At 35.1% G+C, this 23,460-nt stretch overlaps 1 protein-coding gene and 1 long non-coding RNA gene across 2 annotated transcripts; one reads left to right on the forward strand and one right to left on the reverse strand.

Moving 5' to 3' along the window:
- The first annotated feature begins 8,076 nt into the window (after positions 1–8,076).
- Positions 8,077–8,686, forward strand: LOC130732059 (uncharacterized). The gene is made up of 3 exons (XR_009016933.1): positions 8,077–8,105; positions 8,340–8,430; positions 8,511–8,686. It is a non-coding gene; the product is annotated as an uncharacterized LOC130732059 (long non-coding RNA).
- Positions 8,687–19,693: 11,007 nt separating this feature from the next.
- LOC130712193 (pentatricopeptide repeat-containing protein At5g55840-like) lies at positions 19,694–22,994 on the reverse strand. Its single transcript, XM_057562034.1, is given in 6 exon segments — positions 19,694–20,902; positions 20,904–21,029; positions 21,032–21,751; positions 21,753–22,253; positions 22,255–22,706; positions 22,821–22,994. Coding segments are annotated over 5 exon segments (2,838 nt in total). The 5' UTR covers positions 22,678–22,706; positions 22,821–22,994; the 3' UTR covers positions 19,694–19,834.
- Between the last annotated feature and the right edge of the window lie 466 nt (positions 22,995–23,460).

A 23,460-nucleotide genomic window follows, 5' to 3' on the forward strand; every position in this document is an offset into this window, starting at 1 on the left:
GCAACAGACACAAAATCTAAAGAACGAGACAACTGAAAGCAATCACTAAAAATAGTAGCTAAGAAGTTCCTCCCGTCCGGAGGCTTCTTCCACATCTGAAAGAGAGTGAGACAATCTGTCTCAAAGCAAACCCGTATGAACCCAAGGTTAATAGCCAATCCAATCGTCCACCGGAAGGCTAAAGCCTCAGCCTCCACCATTGTGGAGGGCCGCTCCACAACCTCCGCCGGAACAGCAAGGATCAAACCGTCATGGTTCCTAGCCACCATCCCCATGCCAGAAACCGCATATGCTTTCCATCAAAATTAACCTTGAAGACTCCTCACGGTGGTCTCCTCCAAATCGTTTCACGCACCGGGCCATGAGGATCACGAACCACCATCGAAGCATCCACTGATCCACATGCGGCACCGAAGCTACCCGCTGGATTGCAGCCTCACAATGGAAGGGAACCTCCTGGAAAATGGCAAGGTTTACTCTTAAAGTCTTCGGCAGGAGGAAGATACAAGAGATCGGCCTTGAAGCAAGCAAGGTATGGTGGGTGTCATCATCTTCATCGATATTACCCACCAGATAGACTTGAGAAAAGACTTTCAGGCATCCTGAGAGTAAGGAGAAGCTGGATCTAAATATATTAGAAAGAGCCTAAAAGCTTTTATATATAGGAAGAATATTTTACATGAAAATACTTCTACATAAAAATAAATGTTAATAAGATTTCATCGGAATTTTTTTTTGTTACAAGAAAAACATAATATAATATAGTTTGATGTTAATTTTTTACTACAGAATAATATAGTCCACTTTAATTTTTTTGTACAAATTATTATAGGAGTTAAATTCTCCTACGGGAAGAAATATATTTTAACAAGAAAGTACCTTCATTAAGTATTAATTAATGTATCAAATACAATAACAAATTTCGCGGTACATTCTTTTTTTTCTAAGATTAAAATGTGTTCTGAATGCTTTATTGGTGATTCTTCATATCTATAATTTGTGTTATTGTCTTTAGGCTCATGAAGAATGTGAAATGACTTCATGTTGATATGGGTCAAACTTAGTTTATTTTATTGTGTAAAAAATGAACTCGCATAATCACGTACATAAAGAATCTTTTCTCTTTTCTTCATTGTAGATTAAAGCAGCTATTGTTTATTAGCCATCATTAAACCACATCCCCTAATATGTTTTGCATAATTTGAGATTTGGTTAACCAATTTTTTTATTAGTTATTCAATTGTACGAAGTTCAATCTATGCAACAAGGGTTTTAATTTAAGACTTTTTGTCCACTTTGTTCATCATTTCATACTCTTCTATTTCATCAGTTGTTTATTATATTTTTAATGATCAAGGTATTAATTGACCTATCAAATATAATAGATGTATTCCCCGTGCAACGCGCGGGTAAAAAACACTAGTTAAATAAATTTTATGATATTTTTATTGAATTTTCAGACTTTTATTTAATTCGAATTTTATGAGTTTTTATTGTGATTTGGTAGATTTTGATAGTTTTTATTAATTAATTTTTATGGTATTTTTTGGTTTTTATTTAATCTAGGTAAATCTTAGATAATTAGGGCAAATCTTTTAAAATTTTGTGCTTTTTTTTAAATTGAATATGTAACAGAATCACGGTTGTTATCTAATGGATTGACACGTGGAATTTTTCGTTTGAGAATTAACTAGGAGTTGACACGTGAGATTTTTCGTTTGAGAATTAACTAGGAGTTGCCACCTCACCAAATCAACCTCATGGAAGTTCTTCTTTTCTAATATATATTGATATTGATATTGATGTGATGATCATTAGAGTTATTGTGTGCATTGTGTTATAATTCATCAATTATAGTTAGTCAAATTCACGGTTGATATTATTGTCTATTAGTCGATATTATTCACCTCGTCAAGCTTCAACTATGAATCTTTTGAGACTTCTTTGTCAATTCTAGTCTCGAAACATTGGGGGGTTGAAGACGGTTATGATATCATGCGTTCGTCTTGGTCAGTCAAGTTCATGGTTGATATAGTCATTCATCGCGTCGTGATTCACTTCATCATTCACTCTAATAAACATGACGTGAGATTTGTGAATCACATATAAACATTAAACACCATTTAAATACTAATAAATTCTCGATACTTAAAGAGGTTCTGGTTATATAAGGAGCACCCTAATTATGCAATAAATATGTACACTATAGGGTTTGGAAGGCGGAGTAAAACATGCAACTAACTAAACTTCATCCTGTAAAAAAAACCTTGCATAGAAATATGCTACTGACGTAAGTAAAGCTAATGTAATAGTAGTATCTATATCATTTGTGGGTGCAACTAACTCCCCATGAGATAACTGTATGATTTTCCAAGGCAAAAGAGCTCCTGGCCAATTCGAAACAAAAATAAATAAAAATAGAGTCCCGATAAATGAAACTCAATGACCATGTTCTTCTCTAATTTGAGTTATAAAAAAATGTGAATTGTAATATAATATTTTTCTTGATTATGTGAACCCCTTGAATCAATACATTACTTGATTCAAAGGGTTCTTGACGATTTATTTATGAGAAGTTTAAAAGATTTCATTTAGTTTCTTTATGCCTCTACTACAACTAGTTATTTTGGTTTTTTCTAGTTGTTTTAACTATAACCTCTAGTCTATTATCAGTATGAGGAAATTAAAACTTTTTGTGGACAATAATTTGTGTAGAAGTTGAATAAAAGTGAATGCTCTTCTAAAGAAATAACATTTGAGATACTTTTACATTTTCTATATGTGTTTGATTATTTTCAAATTAATTTCAATTTGAACATGAATCTACCTCAACATTCCGATTTCCTAAGCACAAAAGTGAACGAAGCTTCCTTGTTGAGTTGAGTTAAAAATACTTTTACGTTAGACCTAACAACAATACAAACACACATCAACATCATGATTGTAGGATGAATGAAACCTTTTCACACAAATATATCTTCTATGGGCCCGTTTGGTACATCATATTAGGCCTGATAGTATAATCTTAAACAATATATGGTTAAGCATCATATTGGTACTTGTCTTTGTGTCGCCGTCTGATCTAAGTCCCTCGTCGAAAAATTTATTGCAAATGGTCCTTGTCTTTGTAATATTTTTTGGGCGGATCCTCGCCGGAGCTCCGCCCTCCGGCGAGCGCTGATTTGGATCGCTGAATAGGATACAATTACACATCATCAAAAAATTAAAGGAAATTAATAAAATTAAAAATCTAAATTACCAAAATTAATTAAGGGTGAGTTTAACCCTATTAATAGGAAAAAAATAAAAAATCTTCATCATCAATCATCATCATCCATTTCCTCATCCTCTTCAACCCCAAATCATCATCATCATCATCATCCATTTCCCCACCCCAACCTGCATCATCATCAAACCCCCACCCCACCCGACCTCACCTTCACCCCCAACCCCACCCCACCCGACCCGCAACCTCAACCCCCCACCCCACCTGCAACCTCAACTCGACCCCTACCCCCAACCTCAACCCCGCCACCACCATACCCACCCGAATCCTTAACTCTTAATTCATTCGGAGACGCACCACCATCAATACCAACAAGGAGCAGAACTAGAAGTAGAAGAAGAGAGGTGGTCGTCGATGCTCGACCCTTCCTTCCACGAAACCCTTTGACTCCGGCGGTTACCGCTTCCTGACCGTCTCCGTTGTCGTCGCCGACACGATAACCGCAACGATGTTGTAACAACCTCGCCGACACGATAACCACCATCATCTTTCTCTCTCTGCTCTTCGATCTTCCTCTTGCAATTTCGATTCACAGATCTGGTTGGGGTTGGGGTTTTGGTTTTGGTTCCGATTGCAGGTGGGTGGATGGGGTTAGGGTGGTTTCGATTGCAGGTGGGGGTGGGGTGAGGTTGCAGGTGGGTGGGTGTTGGGGTTGAGGGGGTGCGGGTGAGGGTGAGAATATTATGGTGATTTGGGGTTTGGGGGTGAGGAAGCCTTCAATTAATTCGAGGCTGAGAAGGCTGCAACCCAAACGCCTTCAAAAGTTACAGATTTGGGAAGGGGTTGTGGTGTTGGAGGCTGAGAAGGGGATTCTGGTCTTGATTTTGGGTTGCATGTAGGTAGAAGGGGTTGCAGTGTTGGAGTTGGATGGAGGATTCCATGGTGGGGATTGGGGTTTTTAGTTTTCTGGAAATTGATTATGTGTTATGATGTTGAAGATGAGATGATGGATTTTTTTTTTGTTATGATGTTGAAGATGAGGCATTTTTTTTGTTATAATGTACTTATCTGGATTTCTATTATGACTTATGATGTTGACGATGAGAGATTTTTTTAATTTAATTTTTTTAATTTCATTTAATTTTTGGTAATTTCATTTAATATTATGATGTGTAATTTTTTATTTTTTTATTTTTTTTTTAAATCCACTTATGATGTTGACGATCCAAATCAGTGCTCGCCGGAGCTCCGCCCTCCGGCGAGGATCCGACCCAAAAATATTTCAAAGACAAGGACCATTTGTAATAAATTTTTCGGCGAGGGACTTAGATCAGACGGCGACACAAAGGCAGAGACCAATATGATGCTTAACCCAACAATATATTATGGACTTATACATTGTTTGATGCTAACATTCTATTATATAAGCTTATACATCAATCTCCTCTTAAATATCAAAATGATTGATTATTTAATCCACCTTATATGTGATGGATAAGACATGATAAGAGTGTGATGTATAACCTACATCAAAATATTTAATTAACAGCCACTCTGACCACCCTTCACCATCACCACCACCATGCTCTACCACGACCACCTTCCACCGCCGCTACCACTACCCTCCTCCACCCACCACCACCACCACCACTGCCTCCACCACCACCATTGTTGTCATCGTCATCATTATCGCCACTGCCAGCTCTACCTCTGCCACCGTCGTCGCCACCTCCACCACCACTAATGCTGCCATCGTTATTGCCACTGCCATCATCCACCACCAATACATATCACCACGACCCTCCACCACCACGACTGCCACAAACACCTCCCTCCACCGCCACCACCACCACCATCATGACCATCTTCCAACACCAACACCACCACCCTAAAACATTGCCACCACCATAATACTCTCCACCACACCCTCCACCGCCATCGTCATACGGTGTATGATCAAAATATAAAGTTATACGGTGTATGACCAAATATTGTATAATATTAAATTTTTATCAAGCATAATACTATAAAGCATCTATAATCTATCTATCTATCTATCTATCTATAATCTATAATCTATCTATCTATATCTATCTATCTATCTATCTATAATATATATAAAAGCAAAGTTTTTGCAGCCTTAAGGGCAATTTAGTAACTCAGTTATTCATTGCACATGAGTGATAATTTAAGCATGGGTAATTAAGTAAATTTGATTTAATTAATCATGATGAAATCTTGGCCATTGGATGCTGGCCTTCTGTATCCTTATGGGGCGTTTCAAATGTTTGCAGTTTCATCTACATTGTGCGTTAAGTTTTGGCCTTCTGGATTCTTTCAAACTAGCGGTTTCATCTTAGTGGAGAGGTAGCCAATTATTTATAACAATCTCCCACACAGACACCGACACGCATTGAAATTTAGATGGTGAATCAAGGCAAGATTTTCCCCTTTATAGGGGGGTTTCTAAATCCCCAGGTTCATCACACTTCCGTTATTCCGTTTCATTCCATACGTTTTGCCGATTCATTCCTCTTTGCATCTGTGGCCGCTCAGATTAGGTCTCTCTTCAGTTAAAACCCCAATTTGTTGTTCCTCACGCTGAGGTCACAGAGGACCTCTACATCTCCTCCCTGGCTCTGCCGTTAGCATCCGGATAACTCAAATGAAGGGCTCGATGCGCAACTTTAGTTGGTTGTTCTTTCTCTCTTAACATGGTTTTCCTCATGCCTTTGATTATATTATTTTCTTCAACATTTGGTTTTGTTGGTCTTTCTTTCATTTATATTTCTGGGTATGTTTATCAATGCTTGGATTTATTACTTTTTTGTTAACTTCAATTGGCATCGTCCATGAATTCTGCAGCAGACCAACCCACGCTGGAGAGGAGCATTCACGCGGCACCGACCTTACTATGTAATTGAGGGTCTAATCTTCTCTTTCAATTTTGGGTTTCCTACAGTTCTGCTTTGTAGATACCGAATTTGAAGGACTTCCATTCATCTGAATTGCCGCCCATGCTCGCATTTTTGGGGTTAGAATTGAATGAATGTTTCATGCATTTGTGTTTTTCTTTTTTCCATGCGGGTTTCTTCTAGGCAATTTGATATCTTACCATCATGTTGTCTTTTTCCTTTGAATTCTTAACAATTTTGTTAGGAGGACATGCCTATTGCAGATGAAATATTTGGTCCTGTGATGGCACTGATGAAATTTAAGTAAGTTAATACTTTTATAATTAGTTTTTTCATGTCATCCTACCATTCTTTCTCTATCAGATAAATATGCAGCTGTTAATGGATACTAAATTTGAGTGTGATATATATATGTGTGTGTGTGTGAACAACATGACCATTCAAGGAGCAATTAAAAGTGCTAATAACACCAAATATGGCTTAACAACATGCATTGTGACCAAGAGCCTAGACATAGCAAACACTGTCAAGTCGATTCACGCGGGCATTATTTGGATCAATTGTTATTTTGCCTTTGGGAGGGATTTTGGAATGGAAGCTCTCTACAAGTACTTGCAAGTTAAATCTGTTGTAAGTTGTAATACTTATTTACAATCCTTCTTGGCTTTAAATCAACATCTTCTGTGTTGTTGGTGTATCTGGCTCCATCATAGTGCGATCTTATAACGATTTGAGGGTAATAATATGGATTTTTCATTGGTTTCCATTGTTAGCACATGTTTATTTGATAACCTTAGTTTGTTCTTAACAGGCACCTTCTGACTCCTTTTCTCACTTAGGCATTTGTGGAGACCATTCTTGCTCCAAATCTGCTACTCAACATTGTGTTATTCCGAAAGGTCCGCATCTTTCTCTGTTGTTGATTTTCTTTGGTTAATATCCCTGTGCATCACCTTTGAGTTACATAGGAGCTAATGTGTTTTTGTTGTGCTTTTCTCTATAAATTTACAGGCCTGCCAGTTGCAATGAGGTTATTAGTCAAAAGTTTTTTGTCCCATTGGCTTAAGGTATCTGTATAAATTGGTTGTCCTTGAGCTTCAATGATAAAGAAACATTTAATGGTATCTTGAGTTGAAATCCTTTTTGTTTACCTTATTGAGATTCTTTTTTCTACACTATGAATCAATTTTATACAACTTGGTGCTCAAAATTCCCAGATGAGGATGACTGCTGTAATTCATGGTTATACTTGGAAGTCATTGACCCTAGGAATGCTTCGGGTGTTTTTAGAGCCTCATAATTACGTGTATCTTAAAGAATTAAGAAAATCAGCTTTTGTTTCTCTTTTTCCGTTAAAATTTGTATTGTTATTTAATCGTTGTGGCTACTGTTTTGACACTCTATTTAACCACTTAAATGGGTGTTACTATTAGAAATAAAATTGCTTTTAATTAGAAAATAAAGGTTTCACAGTTACAAAATGAATGGGCATGAGTTATTATACATTGAAGAGCATTAGTTATGTAACCACTAATCATTAGCTTTATGTCTATTAAATATTTTTAATTGAGGTGTTAAGTATTGATTATGAATTCCATGGGAAAGAGGTTGGTGGCTGACGTAGCAGTTGGTAAGAAAGGTGCTGCTTGGCTATTAGATGGCTTGGAGTAACATTCTTACATATGACAATATTTTTCCTTTGGCAAAGTAGCATCATCACTCTTTTCAGTTTTTTAAACCTCTTCATAATTTAGATGTGATTAAAAAGAGGGGCCTTTTTTTATTTTTACCAATCTTGAGTGAGGATTCTCTTCACTCACATAATGTTCTTGCAGATTCCGACACCCAAAAGAGGTGAGATTGTAAGCCAGCTTGGTGATGCATTAAGGGTCAAATTGGATCCGTTCATTGAACTTACTTTAATGTTGTATTTGCAGGCAATGGAATTTCTCAAGTCCCTTGAGGTATGAGTCACTTTAATGTTTTAATCAGACTCACAAAGATATCTAATAAATAATAAATAAGTTATATTAAAGGAGATGATTGTCTTCTAAAAAATATAGACATTAGTCACAGTATAACAAACTCAATTTTGATTTGGTTAGTACTGATATCAAACTCATCTTTTTGTTATTTTGATTTCCATTCTATTGTTTTCATGCTAATTCTTTGTTTTGGTTATGTATCTCGGGATCCAGATGGTGTTCTATTGAAGGTTGAGATTTAATTTCCGGTCCCTGACACATTGATTTGATATTATCTGAAAAGGAAGAGCCTTTCAAAAAGGAGGTATTAGATTCATCGATTTTGATTTTGATTTCCATTTTATATTATTGTTTTAATGCTAATTATTTGTTTTGGTTATGAAGCCCAAGACCCAGGTCACATCCAACAAGAAGAAGCCCCAAACGCGGTGAATGAATGTATTTTAATATGAGATTTCGCTTGGTGAAACTTTTAACTTTTAGTATAATTTTGTGTAGAAGCCTCTTAGTAAAAGTGAAGCAGTTGTTGCTTCTAATGTGCTGGATAATAGTTTTGCTTTTGATCCAACCCTCAATAAGATTGCCAAAAATGAAGAGGGCCTATATGGAGAATCAGAAAATCCTGCAACTGGGAATCAACAAAAAGACATCATGGGATCTTTTGACCAAGATTCACCACCAACCCAGAGAAAACTAAGCTGGAGGAAGCAGTAACACATGCAGATACCGCTTTCAAAGTTCACTTGGTAGGTGTTTATTCTTTTGAAGGGGTTTACTTGATTAAATAGTTAATTGTTATCACATCTGAGGGGGGAATATACATGTTTATGAGAGGAGAAATAGAAATGGTGCAAATTGTAAGAAGAGAATGGTAGTGGATGGTGTAACAGAATGTTATCATGACAGCAAGGTATTGGAGAAGGCAATTGTGCAATAAGTATAGTAGCAAAACATAATTCTGGGAGTAAATTGGTGGCTTAGGATAAGAGGGGAATGTGTGTGTGTCAGCTGTGATGGTTTTCTCTTATTTCTGCATTATTTTTATTCAGTAAAAAGGAGAGGGAAAACTATAAAGATGAGGAGAACGACAAGGGGAAAGATAAAAATAGAGAGAAGGAGAGGGAGATAGATCGAGATAAAGAAAGGTCAAGAGATAAAGTAAGTAGAAAGACCCATGAGGAAGATCATGAATTGAGTAATGTTGATGATAAAGTTGACTGCCCTGAAAAGAGAGATGAGGAGGTTAGGTATGACGGAGTTGTTGCTTTAGCTTGGCTCATTAATTTTTTTGCAATGTGCGATATGGTTTTGTTTCTATGTAATTAGTAGTATTTGCTCAAATTCAGGTGTTGGTTTAGTTGAATTATAGGGATAGGCATAAGGAAAAGGAAAGAGAGAAAGAGAAGCATACAGATAGAGAAAATGAGACGGAAAGCTATAGAGATGGGGAGAAGGCCAAGGGGAAAGATAAAACTAGAGAGAAGGAAAGGGAGATAAATCGATTAAAAGAAAGGTCAAGAGATAGAGTAAGTAGATAGACCCATGAGAAAGATCATAAATTGAGTAATGTTGATAAGTAGACTACCACTTTACCGTACCATTTTATGTTATAATTCCTTTGCTCTTTTTGAATGGTTTCTTTTTCTCTTAGGCTTATACCACATAGTACTGTTATGCCATAACTTAATTTTAACAAGAAAATGTATCTATCCGCTTAGTCGCTTACAGTCTTTTACTAGAATTTGATATTCATACGCTTTTTATTTCTCGATATTGATCTTCTTTTGTTTGTCGACTTAAATTATAGAAGTTAGGTTGTTAAATGGGGCTTTCGTGCAGTGGAAGGACAAATAAGAATGCTTTTACTTTGCTCACTACTTTCTATTTTGATATAATGTTTCAGCTTATCCCCCTCCTGAGACTTTCTCTAAGGCATACAAGCTGTGAAAGAATCTCTCATTGAGCATATCCCCCTCTTGATTCCCTAAGATTAGGGATGGCAATTTTACCCAAACCCATGGGTACCCGCCCGAACCCGATCCGATTTGACGGACAAAACCCGAATTGACTGGATTTGGGTTTGGGTTTGGGTTTTGCCTGTTACTGTAGCAGTTTATGGGTTTGGGTTTGGTATTAGTTAAATCCGTGCCCAAACCCGCCCGAACCCAAACCCAAACCCATAGGTACCCAAAACATAAAATTACAAAAAAATACCTCATACATATATATTTATTAACTTTGTTCTTAGTATTTGATGATTAATTGCACTTCTGTATGTTTGAGAAAGTAAACTCTAAACTATTTTTGTCTCACTTTGGTGATGGATGAGGGTGATGAATAGTATTTTTTTTTCCTTTCTATGAATTTCACCTTTTTTTTTATAAAGTAGGTTCTGGATCAAGTTATGGGATGAGTTGTTATTTCACGTAAGCAATGGGTTTGGGTTTGGGTTTCGGGTAAATCCGAAACCCAATGGGTTTGGGCATGGATTTTATTTTATCGCCCATAAGGATTTGTGTATGGGTTTGAGTTCTGGGATTTGGGTTTGGGTTTGGTAATTGTAAAACCCGTGCCCGATCCTACCCGTTGCCATCCCTACCTAAGATATATCAGCTGTGAAAGAATCTCTCCCCTGGAATTTGAGCATGTCTCTGGAAACATCTCTCATTTTACTTTTGTGTGCTTGTAGAAGTTGTCAGTGATTGAATTGTGAAACTGTATTACTCCATGTGACCAAGTAAACTGCTTTATTTCTAATGCAGCCATCTTCTTTATGGTTGAAGCCTCTTAATTTATGCAAATAAATGATGAGGTTTTTCATTATTCCAGGTGTTGGTTTATCTAGCTTTACACATTGACATTTGAATTTTAGATAGGTCACTTGAGATTTATGGAGCCTTCTATCAACAACTTCGATTTGAAAAAAATGCATATCGAATTAAAATTCACCTCATACCATGGGGAAGACAAGTTTCATCCTTGCCTTTATCTGCTTAGCTTCTTTGTTCTTAAATTTTGCAATTATCTTCGCTGGATACAAGATGAATGGTCAGGGCAGAGAAAAAGAAAAGTAGTTTGCAAAGTACAGTAGAAACTCTTTAAATTAATAATGTCAGGACCGGAGAAATTTATTAATTTAGAGAGTTATTAATTTATCGATAAATTAATAATTATTAATTTAAAGAGTTTTTAAGTAATTATATTATACATACCAAACAAAAAGGCAACTTTATGATACAATACAAAAAATACAACACCTGAGCTATTGGATGCAATAAGAAAAGTTAGAAATGAGTTCCAAATAGACTTGAACTTAAAGGAAAACAAACAACTATTACAATAGAGTGTAATATATTTTTTTCAATTTCTATGAATTATTAATTTATGATTTTCTTGGGACCGGAAATTATAAAGGATTCAAGCTGAAGAAGTCCAACAGGTTCTAATATTATAATATTAGAAGTAAGGTTGTTGATTCTATTAAAATGTAACTCTTTTCAAGCTGTGACTACTGTTTTCCCTTGGTAACCTAAAGTTACTAATTGGCCTTTAGATGGCGTAGCTATGGATGATGTACTTTGTGAAAGCTCGAGGCATGCTAATGGCCATGCTAATAGTGATCCTGGAATGGCTTATCATTCTATTGATGATAACTTGGAATTGCATCAACGGTTATCATTTTGGTGTCATTTTTGATGCTTATTCAATTTTTGTTGTCATCTTTCTATTAAGAATTATACTAAATCATGTGCAAATTTGGATTGCCTTTGGAATGAGCATCTACAAGCTTCCCAAATGAATCTATAGGATACTCCTCCATTTTTCAAGGAGCTACGAACTCGAGCACTGCTATGTGTTCACCTGTTCTTCCAGCTCCAAGGTCATATTCTGAATTATTTAATATTAACAAATTTATTTTTTGGTCTCCCTTGAATTTTAATCGTTATTCAGACGCAGTCTGAGGTAGCAGATTGGAGAGACTTGCGGGTCATGCGAATTTAATACAAAACATGCTTTGTAAGTTGTTTGATACTTGGATATTATATATTAGTAATTTTGGCTTTTTTTTTTTTAAATTTGGCCATTTTCAAGTCTCATGTTGATAATTACATATTCTTTCAACTCTCTTATATGTGAAGGGTGAGTTATTAAATGACTGAGGCATCCAGGAATGTTTTTTTTTTTAATTTGGCCATTTTCAAGTCTCATGTTGATAATTACATATTCTTTTAACTCTCTTATATGTGGAGGGTGAGTTATTAAATGACTGAGGCATCCAGGAATGAAAAAAATTACTTTGGCAATGACATGATATTCATCATTATATTAATCATGATTCTTGATCCTATTTTTTCATGATGTTGTGGTTGAATGTAAGGTGGAAAAAGAGAGGATTAATGTGAGGGAGATTAAAGCTTGCGTCATTTGTGATGTTGAGTGATTATGATAATTAGGTGTATTTGGTTTCTCTAAAAATAAGTTCTAAATCATTTATAAGAATAGTTGGAGTTAGTAATTTACGTATGTGTGAATTAATTGAAGTTTATATTTAGTTCTATAATTATTAATTATCTTTAGACCTCATGGTTATCTGTTGTTGGATACAACAAATAATCTCTCTATCTTTGGTGTCATTGAGATAAAAAAGATGTTACCTTATGGAAATGTTTTTTTTTTACTCATTCTAAGGAAAACATTTAACAAATTTTTGTGAGGTTAAAGTAATTATTTAATAAATAAATATGGTAAGTATTTTAATAAAAAGGTGATATAGAAAATATCTTAAGAAGAAAAATTAAATTTAAAAGGAATGTATAATATTAAAAATGCTTATTTGTGACAAACAAATAAGGAAAAACATAATTCCCAATTTTAATCTCAACTGGCAATGGGAAAAAATATATATGATAATATACTCAATGACTTTTATAAGCTTATATATGTTACTTTAAGTCTTCAACTTCTAAATAAACTATTAATATTTTATATTAAAAAATTAAAGAATGAAAACATTTAGACAAACAAATAAACTAAAATAAGAAGAGCTAGGGGACATATGAGTTGGGGTGGGGAGGTCCAGAGATCAATTCTTGGCGGGTGCAATTTATCTTTTCGATGTACAAAAAAAAACTCAAATAAATATAATTATTGTACTTCTAAAAAAATCAAACACATTCATCAGCAAAAAAAAAAAACTTTCAAGTTTATGTTTTTTTATATCTAAAATTAATTTTATTCTTTTTATTTTAAACTTTCTTTTAATAAGTATAAAAAATAACATTTTAAAAAATTACAGGCTGCCAACAAAAAATAATCCTGTTGCAAGGGTCAATAATGATGAAAACCACAAATAAATTAATAATTTTGCTTCTACAAGACAAAAACAAACACATTCATCGCCAAAAAGACTTTAGAACAATGTACCATTTATAAACATTTCAAAAAAAAAAATGTACCATTTATAAAAACAAACACATTTATCACAAAATAAAACTTAAAAATTTATGATATAATAAACATTTATTCTTTTAATACCAATAATATTTTTTAAAAAATAACACACAAATCTTAAAAATACACATAATAAACAAAAATGAATATCCCCCGTGCATCGCACGGGTAAAAAATACTAGTAATACTATAAACCAAACGAGCCAAAAAGTTAATTGCTTAGACATGTTTACTTGAATTAGTTTTTATTTTAATTACTCTCAAATAATATATACTCTTTTTTTTAAATTAATAATATATACTCTAATTCATCCAATCTTCGTTTTCTCTTAAAACAGTCATTGGAGCCAAATAATTCAGTTATCAGTTATTCTGTTAACTCAACACAAGCACCAAAATGCGGTTAAGTCAAAATGTTGGAAAAAAGTCAACAAAGAAACAAGTATTTAAATAGATTCCATTGGAGCCAAATAAATCAGTTATGAGTTAGTTATTCTGTTAACTCCAACTCCTTCAATCTTGAGTCTTGACTGCAATCACTCACTTTCCACATGTCGCTGCCACCCCAAGAGCCACCGCGAGGGCCACCGCCTCTCAATGTCAGCCATCAATCCCACAAGGTCAAGAAGCAGCAGCCGCCGCGCCCTTCCGCCGTCGCCTCCCAATCCCACCACCCCCCTGCTCCTCCGCCGTTGGAAGATTATCTGGCTTCGTTGGAACAGCAACTGATGAATGAATTGATACCGCCGGTGGCAAACACTCAGTCGGCGGCGCCTATGAATGAATTTCCGAGAGCCAGAGTCGGCAACATGTCGCTGGTAGAGTTGCAGAGGCGGGAAACATCTTTGGTTACTTTCCTGGAACAGCGTCGGACTCGGAGGAGGAGGAGTAAAGAACAAGAGCAAATGCAGCAGCCAGATGCCTGGATAGATCCTTTCTTGGAACTGATGTCGGAGGAATTGCCTCCACTTCCCGATAACTTGTTAACGCCACCGCCGGGGCTAGAGCTAGATTCCGCGATGTCAGACACGGATCGACTGCTTGAATTTCTGAGAGCAGGAACCGACGAGGAAGAGTTGCAGATAGAGGCTTTCTGGGAAGAGATGTTGAAAGAAGAAGAGAAAATGCAGCAGCAGCCGAATCCTCCTCCTCCTCCTCCTCCTCCGCCAGTTTACCCGCTGCCGCCGCGAGTAGCTTCTTGCCGAATCCTCCTCCTCCTCCTCCGAGAATGTTTCCCGTCACAGCAAGTCGCTCCTCACCGGGTCCATCGGAATCTTTTCCCACCGCCGCGAGAGGCTCCATACCGGGCCCTTCGAGGAGTAGCACCGGCTTGAGAGGTTATCATCCCACCACTTCAGCAAGTCGCTCCTCACCGAGTCCACCGGAAAATTACAGCGCCGCGCCGGTCGATCCTCTCCCTGTAGTATGGCGCAGCATCCCTATCTTGCCGGCTCCTCCGGGTTATTTCCCTGACAAATCGGGCAGCTTCTTGCCGAGGCGGCCGATCATTCCTCCCGCTGCAGGGACGAGTTTCTTGCCGCAGGACATTTCTGGCGCCGCGGCAGCGAGGAGCATCTGTCCGAGTCCGGCGGGCTGTTCTACCTCTGCACCGTGTGCGTCGTCGGAATATTCCTCTGTAGCGAGCTTGCCGCCGGAATCTTCTCCCGAAGGTAGCTGTTCGCCGCTCACTGTAGATTCTACGCCACCGCCGTTGCCGCCACCGCCACCGGACCCCTCCGCCTAAGTTGTTCTCTTGACATATTCATTTTTCTCGTCTCTAATTTGGTCATGATTCAATTCAATGGCTCTTTAGTGTCACAGATTTTTTGTCAGTAAAAGAATGCACAGACTTTGAATTTTTTGGTGTACATTTTCACAGTTAGGCTAATTCAATTACTATGTTGTTCACTTTCATTCATTGTATAGTGTTGTATACTTGCTCAAAGATGAAACTTCTGTAACAATTTTCTATAATGTTTCAGCATATCTCTCTCATGTTTGATTGTCAATGGAGAATTGGAAATATCATATGATGTGTCTATTTGCAAGCTCACTTTTAAATCATCTTGGTTATGTAATATTGAAGTGAAATGAATGACTCACTCCTCTGTAGAATGCTAATGGGCAAGAATGAAGTTTTGAGAGGCATAATGGACTAAATAATTATTTATTCACACCTCAAAATGAGGTGGAATGAGGTGGAGGAAGAGAGAGATAGGAAGAAAAGAAAAAGTAAGAGTGAGAAAGTATAAGATGTGATAGATGATAAGAGGAGAGAGATAGAAATAAAAATAGGTGGAAATGAAGTGTATAAAAAAAGAGGTGTGTATATATCATTACCCATAATGGACTACCCAATAAAGGGGAGGAGGAAAACAGAAAGGTGCTTGCTGTGATACCTTAAGACAGATTAGGGTGTGGTACCCAAAATGAGTTGGTTCAATAATAAAGACACATGTATCGATTAAAATTTTGATTTTGTTATATCATAGTAATGCAGTGTTCCATTCTTAGGGACATGAGATATGCGAGTTGTGTTTTCTGAGAGTTGTTCATCCATTAACCATGATCATTTTACGCGCATCTCCAACATCATCATTTGTTTCCACCATTCGTCCATTTTTCATTAAAAAATGAATTTCATGAGATATAGTCAATTGTCAAGTGAAGTAAAATCTAAAAATGTAATATTTACCTTGAATAATATGATAATAATCTATTAAATTACCCAATCCGGGCACCACACCCAAAAAAAATTCAGGGTACCACAGCGTTTACCAAACAAAAAAGACTATGTGGTAAAAGCAATCAATGAGTTGAGGAGCCATTGCATTGATCTTAATTCATTGTATTAATTCACATTTAAAATTTCTTCTTTTGAAGCCACATTAGTTATGGATGTATTTTTAAGTTTTTGTGGAAGTATATTTCAATTCTTTTAAATCATTTCTGATGTACAAGATGTTACTCCTAAATGTTGAATCTATATATATATATGTAAAGGAGGCTTGAGTTTTTGCATGTATTAAATGCATTAAACCATAAAAGCTCTCATACCTTTATATTAAATACACTAAAAACTAAAAAATAAATATTAAATAAATTAAAAACTGAAAAAATTTGTATTATAAAAAACTATTCAACTACTTATATTAAATAACAACATTCATAAACTTAAAATTGATTTGAGCTTTGCATTTGAAAAATATTAAAAATTAAAATTAATAATAAAATATTATTTATTACTAAATAATTTAGATATAATAATTTAAAAAAAAATTATATCCATCTATATACATATGTAAAACAAACTTGAAAAAAATAGCATTAAACACATAAAGAAATAATAAATTTCTTTTGTATTAAAAACATTAAATAAAATAATTGAAAAATAAAATAAAAACTACATCCACTTTATTATTCATTAAATATTAATTATTAATTGTTAAACTTTTCAATTTCTCATATTTTAAAGTAAATATCAAAATTTAAACCTTTTCAATTTCTCTTATTTAAAATTAAATAATAAAATTATTTAAATTTTAATTATTCAATACAACTTGAGGTGAATTTTTAAAAATTAATAATAATTGAATTGCTGTTGTTGCTGATTAATTAAATTGTTGTTGTTGATGTATGCTGGAGCTTGACCTACTGTTGTGTTTCCTGCTGGGGCTGCTGTTTTTAAGTTGCATTTTTGGAGGGCTGATTTTAGTTATAAAAGGGTATTGTGATACTGTATCAGGGTTGTGAAATTAGTTATCTTAAGAATGTGGGACTCTTTTTCCTTACAAAGTTTTTTCCCACTAGATTTTTCTTAGCAAGGTTTTAATGAGGCTCATTCTTAAGATTACGCTTTTAGCCATTTCACGAAGAAGTCATTTGGGAGGTGTTTAGTTTCCTTGGGAGGTGTGGTCTTTTGTACTATGTTTTGTCATGAGAACTTTTTGCTCATGTTTGATTCATTATTAATAATATTACTTTCATTTTCAAAAAATAATAATAATAATTGAAATTGACTACCTTTAGTACGAGCAAGTTAATACACTAAAACTATTATTTTTATGTCTCAACACATTTTTTTACAATAAAAAACTATTTTTGATATTTGGTAATTTAATTACACTATAATAATTTTTATACTATATTATAAAAATAGTGTAAATAAACCCATGCAACGCACGGGTATTATTTCTAGTTTACTAGTATATAAACCCGTGCTTTGCACGGGGATTATATCATCAAAAATTATTTACTGCAACCAATTTCATACACCAAATATATTAGGCAATACAAATGAGCTAATTAGAAACTGTCTAAATCCCTTTCCGATGAAGAAAAAAAAAAAAAAAAGAAACTGTCTAAATCAGTGAGGTCTAAATAAAAACACATAGTCTGTCCACCACCAATACAAACATAGGCCAAACAGGAAATTAGTAGATTTTCTTCGTAAAAATTATTTTTGTGAACAAACTGTAGCCAATCACATGTTATATAGCCTTCAGATTCCCTTATATTGTGCCAGTACATATCACAAAAATACCTTCAGCTAAGCTCGTCTCTTAGAACACTATGAGATGGCCTAAGTGGAATAATAACATCTCTTACCATCGCAGCAGACATGCACCGCAAGTACATAATAACTAAGAGATGCACATTATTGCCCTGAAATACATTAGAAAAGGGGAAGCAGATAGAGAAAAAAGATGAGAGACCTATCTTCAAACGAAAACCCTGTGTATCAAATTGGGTGTGGTTGATACGAAGGCATTCAAGTTTATTTATAGCATGAAAAATCACAGGTCGGGAGAAACACAGGTATCGCTGATGGATTTGAAATTTGAAATCTAATTCAAAAGTGGGACAAACTTCAGAATTACCTAAAAGTGGGAGGAACTTCAGATCCGGTGCTAGAGGGAAGTGCGAATTATCGTGGAAAAAGAATTTGAAAAATCAAAAAGGGATGGAAACGCGTTAGCTAAGGGACTCTTTGGAAGAGGCCTGACAACGGATGTCAAATACACAAGAAAATGACACTAATTGATTTAAGGTCATTTTGGCAACTACCAAAGGGTATATAGGGTATGCGAAAAAACTCTATCAACGGATACTGAGAAATTGACACCTGGAGGCAGGGGCGGATCTAGACCTTATATATCAGTGAGGCTAAATATAAAAGAAATTATAGACTAAAATATATTGAATTTTTTTTTTAAAGTTATCTTGGTTATGTTAAAGTTAATATGACCCTCAAAAAAAAAAAAAAGTTAATATTGATATAAGAGTTTTTTTTGGTTACAAGATGACAAATGTTTGAAATTTTGTAAACTCCTCTGGAGAATGCTAATGGGACAGAATGAGGATTTGAGAGGCATAATGGACTACCCAATAAAGGGAAAAACACTGTGTGGTAAAAGCAACCCAAGACTTTGAGGAGCCATTAACTGTGTATTTAGCAATTTTAACTTCAATTGGTCTTAATTAATTGTATTCATTCACATATAAAATTTCTTCCTTTAAACTATGGATGTAGTTTTGAAGTTTTTGTGGAAGTATATTTCAATTCTTTTAAAACCTTTCTGATGTACAAGATGTTACTCCTAAAACATTTTTAAAATGTTGAATTTATTTACTGTAAGCATATGATACAGGGTACCATACCACTTAATACTTGTTATGCTAATTATTTTAATTTTATATCTTTAACAATTTTTGATGCATGTTGTTCAATTTTATTCACTGTATACTTGCTCAAAGATAAAGGTACTGCCACAATTTTATTTTAATATTTGAGTATGTCTCTCTCATGTCACATTATCAATGGAGAATTTAAAATTTTATATTATGTGTATATCTATTTGAACTATTGCAAAATTTACCTTTAAATTATCTTGATTTTGTAAATACTAATATTGATAGCATGAGCTCAAAATGAAGTAATCTATGGTTGATTAGTAGTTAAATGAATGCCTCAAGTCTTTGCTCCTCTGTAGAATGCTAATGGGCCAAAATGTAAAGTTTTGTGAGGCATAATGGACTACCCAAGAACAAAAACAGGAAGAAAAGCAACACAGTGGTACTAAATAGTAGTAGTACTTAAAAAAACGAACGCAGAATCAAAAAGCTTGTTGATTCTCGATTTCTCATTGATCAGAGATTCAGAATGCTTACATACACACTGATGTTGGTAACAGAATTACATACTTCACTGTTTACAAGCAACTGTTCATTTAGACACTAACTAACATTACTAACCACTAACAATTAGCATTACAATTAAGAGAAACTGAAAATGTATCTAGTAAGTGGTGATACAATAGTCCTCTAATAATAGCACTCATAGCAACCTCTTGGGAGCTGACACCAAGTGTTTTCATCTCATCTTGTAGCTTCATGGCTCCTTTTACGTTTCCCACCCTACACATGCCATTAATTAAAGTAATATATTGTTTACATGTAGGAACATAACCCCTTTCCACCAAGGCTTGCAAAACACAATGGGCTTCCTCAAAAGCACAAGTTCTAATGCGTCCATTAAAAAGGGAGTTGTATGTATCTACCTTAGGAATAACTCCTAACAGATTCATTTGTTTTACCAGATCAATGGCCATTTTTATCTCATTCCGTTCACATAACTCGGTAATCAGCATGTTAAATGTAGAACAATCAGCTACAGAACCTTCAAGTGTTATCCATCTTAAAATTTTGACAGCAACATCAAATGATCCCGACTTACAAAATCCAAGAATAAGAGCATGCCATGTTAACCTGTCTGGTGCAAAACCATGCCTGATCATGTCCTTGTACAACATAGAACATCTTTCCACATTCAGCCTCTTTGAATATCCATGCAGGAGAATATTGTAAGTAGCCAAGTTGAAGCACAGACTTCTATTCCTCATTGCTAATAGGATATCATTTACCTTCGACATTTTCCCTTTTCTTGAGTATTGATTCATAAGCACATTGAATGTTATAGTATCAGGGCCAACACCTTTGTTCAGCATATCTTCAAAAATATACAAAGCAGCTTTTGAATGACCTTCCTTAAGGACAGCATCAACTAAACTAGTGTACATGGCAGGATTTGGAGATAATAATCCTTTCTCCATTGCATTTCCTGACAAAAGGAGTGCAGCAACCACTTTACCCTTCTTGCATAGCATTCCAATAAGATTAGTGTACGTATAACTGTCAGGCACAAAATTCTTCATGACCATTTCATTAATAAGGGAAACCGCATCCGATATGTTTCCTGATCTGCATGTCCAAGTAAGTATTGTGCTGTAGATAACACTATCAATGGCATAGGGAATGCAACTAAGTAAGTCTATCCAAAAATGTTTTGGCTTCCTTAATATACCCACCAGAGAAAAGACCTTTCAATAGACCCCCATATGTGAACTGACTTGGGAAATGACAGACACTTTTCATTTGATCAAACACAGAAAAAATGCTTTTAATGCATCACCAGAATTTCCATAACTATTTATAATGCAATCAAATGCGGAAGTGCTAGGATCAAGACCCATCCTGCTCATGTGATCCATAAAATACTCAGCCTCTTTAAGTCTCCCGCTTCTACAGAAAGTGGCAACCAAGACATTACAAGTAAAGTGATCTGAAACATGACCACTGTGGTTCATAACTGCGTAAGTATTCAACGCTTCTTTTAGGTTTCGCATCTTGCAGTAGTTGTAGATTAATGTTGAGTACAAAATGTTGTTAAGTACAAGTACAGTCTTATACATTTTACACATTATCTCCTTTGCATTATTTATCTTCCCAGCCCTGAGAAATCCATTTATGAGCACAGAAAACGTAACAACATCAGGATTGATAGAAGCTTTTAACATATCATCCAGCAAGTGCACAGCTTCTTCAAGCAAGCGATTCTTACACAACCCATCAATCATTGCTGTATAACTAATATGACCGACTCTCACCCCATTCATCCTCATTCTCTCAAGAGTACTGGAAACCAATCCAAATTTAGAATGCTTGGACAGCCCATTTAAAAGAGCCCCATATGTTACTTCATTGGGTTTCAAACCATGCGATACCATTTCATCCAAAAGTCTGAAAGCTTCCTCTATGTTGCCCTTACTACAGTGCCCGTCAATCAAAGTATTGTAAGTGATACAGTTTGGTAACAAATTAAAGGACAACATCTCATTCAAAAACTTTAGCAGCAACTCCAATTTTCCCCTCCTTAACAAATCCATTGATAAGAGTATTATACGTTATCTCATTAGGATACACCATATTCTTTCTCATCCTTCTCAATATTAAATAAGCTTTTGCACTCCTGCTTTCCCTGCACAAATTATCTACCAACACATTATATGTACAAATATCTGCCGCAATACCCTTAGATGTCATGCAATCAATCAGCTCAGATGCAGCCTTAAACCTCCCTTTCTTGCAATACCAATTAAGCAAAGTATTATAAGTGACTGCAGTTGGAAAATGACCACTTTCTTCCATTTTCCTCAGGAGAAAGCCAGCACTTTTAAACCGCCCTCGTTCGCATAAAGCATTTAACAATATGTTGAATGTAGCAACATAAGGATTAACTCTCTTGGCAAGCATTCCTTTGAAAAAGGACCAAAACAGCTCACTCTTCCGATCCTTTACCAAGGAACCTAGCACCATGTTACAAGTATACACCGAGGGGCTTAAACCCTCGAAAACCCATCAAGTAAAAAATCTGCACAGCATCTCCAACCATTATTTCCCTCAAACAAACTCTAATCAGGAGGTCAAAAACAGCAGGGTTTGAGTTGCAAATGGGGTATGTTTCCAGCAAAGCACCAAAAACAGAGTTCAAACCAATTGGCATATGTAACAAATGTGTCAAGGCTGTTTTGGCAAAGTTGTACATTCTAGCTCTAACAAGTACATGAGTGGTAGTAGAAATTATATGGGTCACATGATTGAGCTCCAAATTGGGTTGCTTCATGAACCATTTAAGAAACTTGAGAGCTAACCTTCCATGGACAGGCCTGAGGGAACCTAGTCTATAATTCATGCAATTCAGGGACTCCCAACGGTGTACAGTGAGAAACATATATATGCTTTTTTCCATATCCAAAACCATTGACTGATTCCAAAGGTGCCAACTTTATACTGAAAATCAAAAACAAAAAGAGAAAAAACAGAAACAAAAAAGTGGGTTTAGTGAGGAAGTGTGTTTCAATTCAACCGGGAAGTGTGAGGAAGGTAAAAGGCATAAAGGCTTACCTTGAAGGAGAATAGAGGCAAGTGCTGAACAGCTGAAAAATGATTCATGTATCTGAGAATGAACTCACCCTTTCCAACAAATGTACTCTCATGGCTGCAGTGAAATTTTTGTGTCAGAATATCTTTAAGGTTTAAATACTCTAGAGGTCCCTGAAATTGTCTGTCGTACGAAAATAAGTCCCTGAATTTTTTTTTTCCGATTTCGAATCCCTAAATTTTTTTTAATCAGAATAAGTCCCTACTCGTGTTTCCTATCTATGTGACTCAATTTTTGCTGAGACATTTATTCCACGTGGCTTTTCTATTTTTTTTAAATACACATGGATTAAAAAATAAAATTAAACATTTAAAATTAAAATTAAAATCTTATTAACATAATTAACCATAAATCTAATTAACCCTAAATCCCTAAAAAGATTTTTATTTTTATTTTTTATTTTTAAATTTTAAATTTAAAACTAAAATCTTATTAACCTAATTAACCCTAAATCTAATTAACCCTAAATTCCTAAAAAGATTTAAATTTTAAATTTAAATGTATAAATTTAAAATTAAAATCTTATTAAGCTAATTAACCCTAAATCTAATTAACCCTAAATCCCTAAAAAGATTTTAATTTTAAATTTAAATGTTTAATTTT

Source organism: Lotus japonicus, chromosome 1, assembly GCF_012489685.1.
Source record: "Lotus japonicus ecotype B-129 chromosome 1, LjGifu_v1.2".
Lineage (NCBI taxonomy): Eukaryota > Viridiplantae > Streptophyta > Magnoliopsida > Fabales > Fabaceae > Lotus > Lotus japonicus.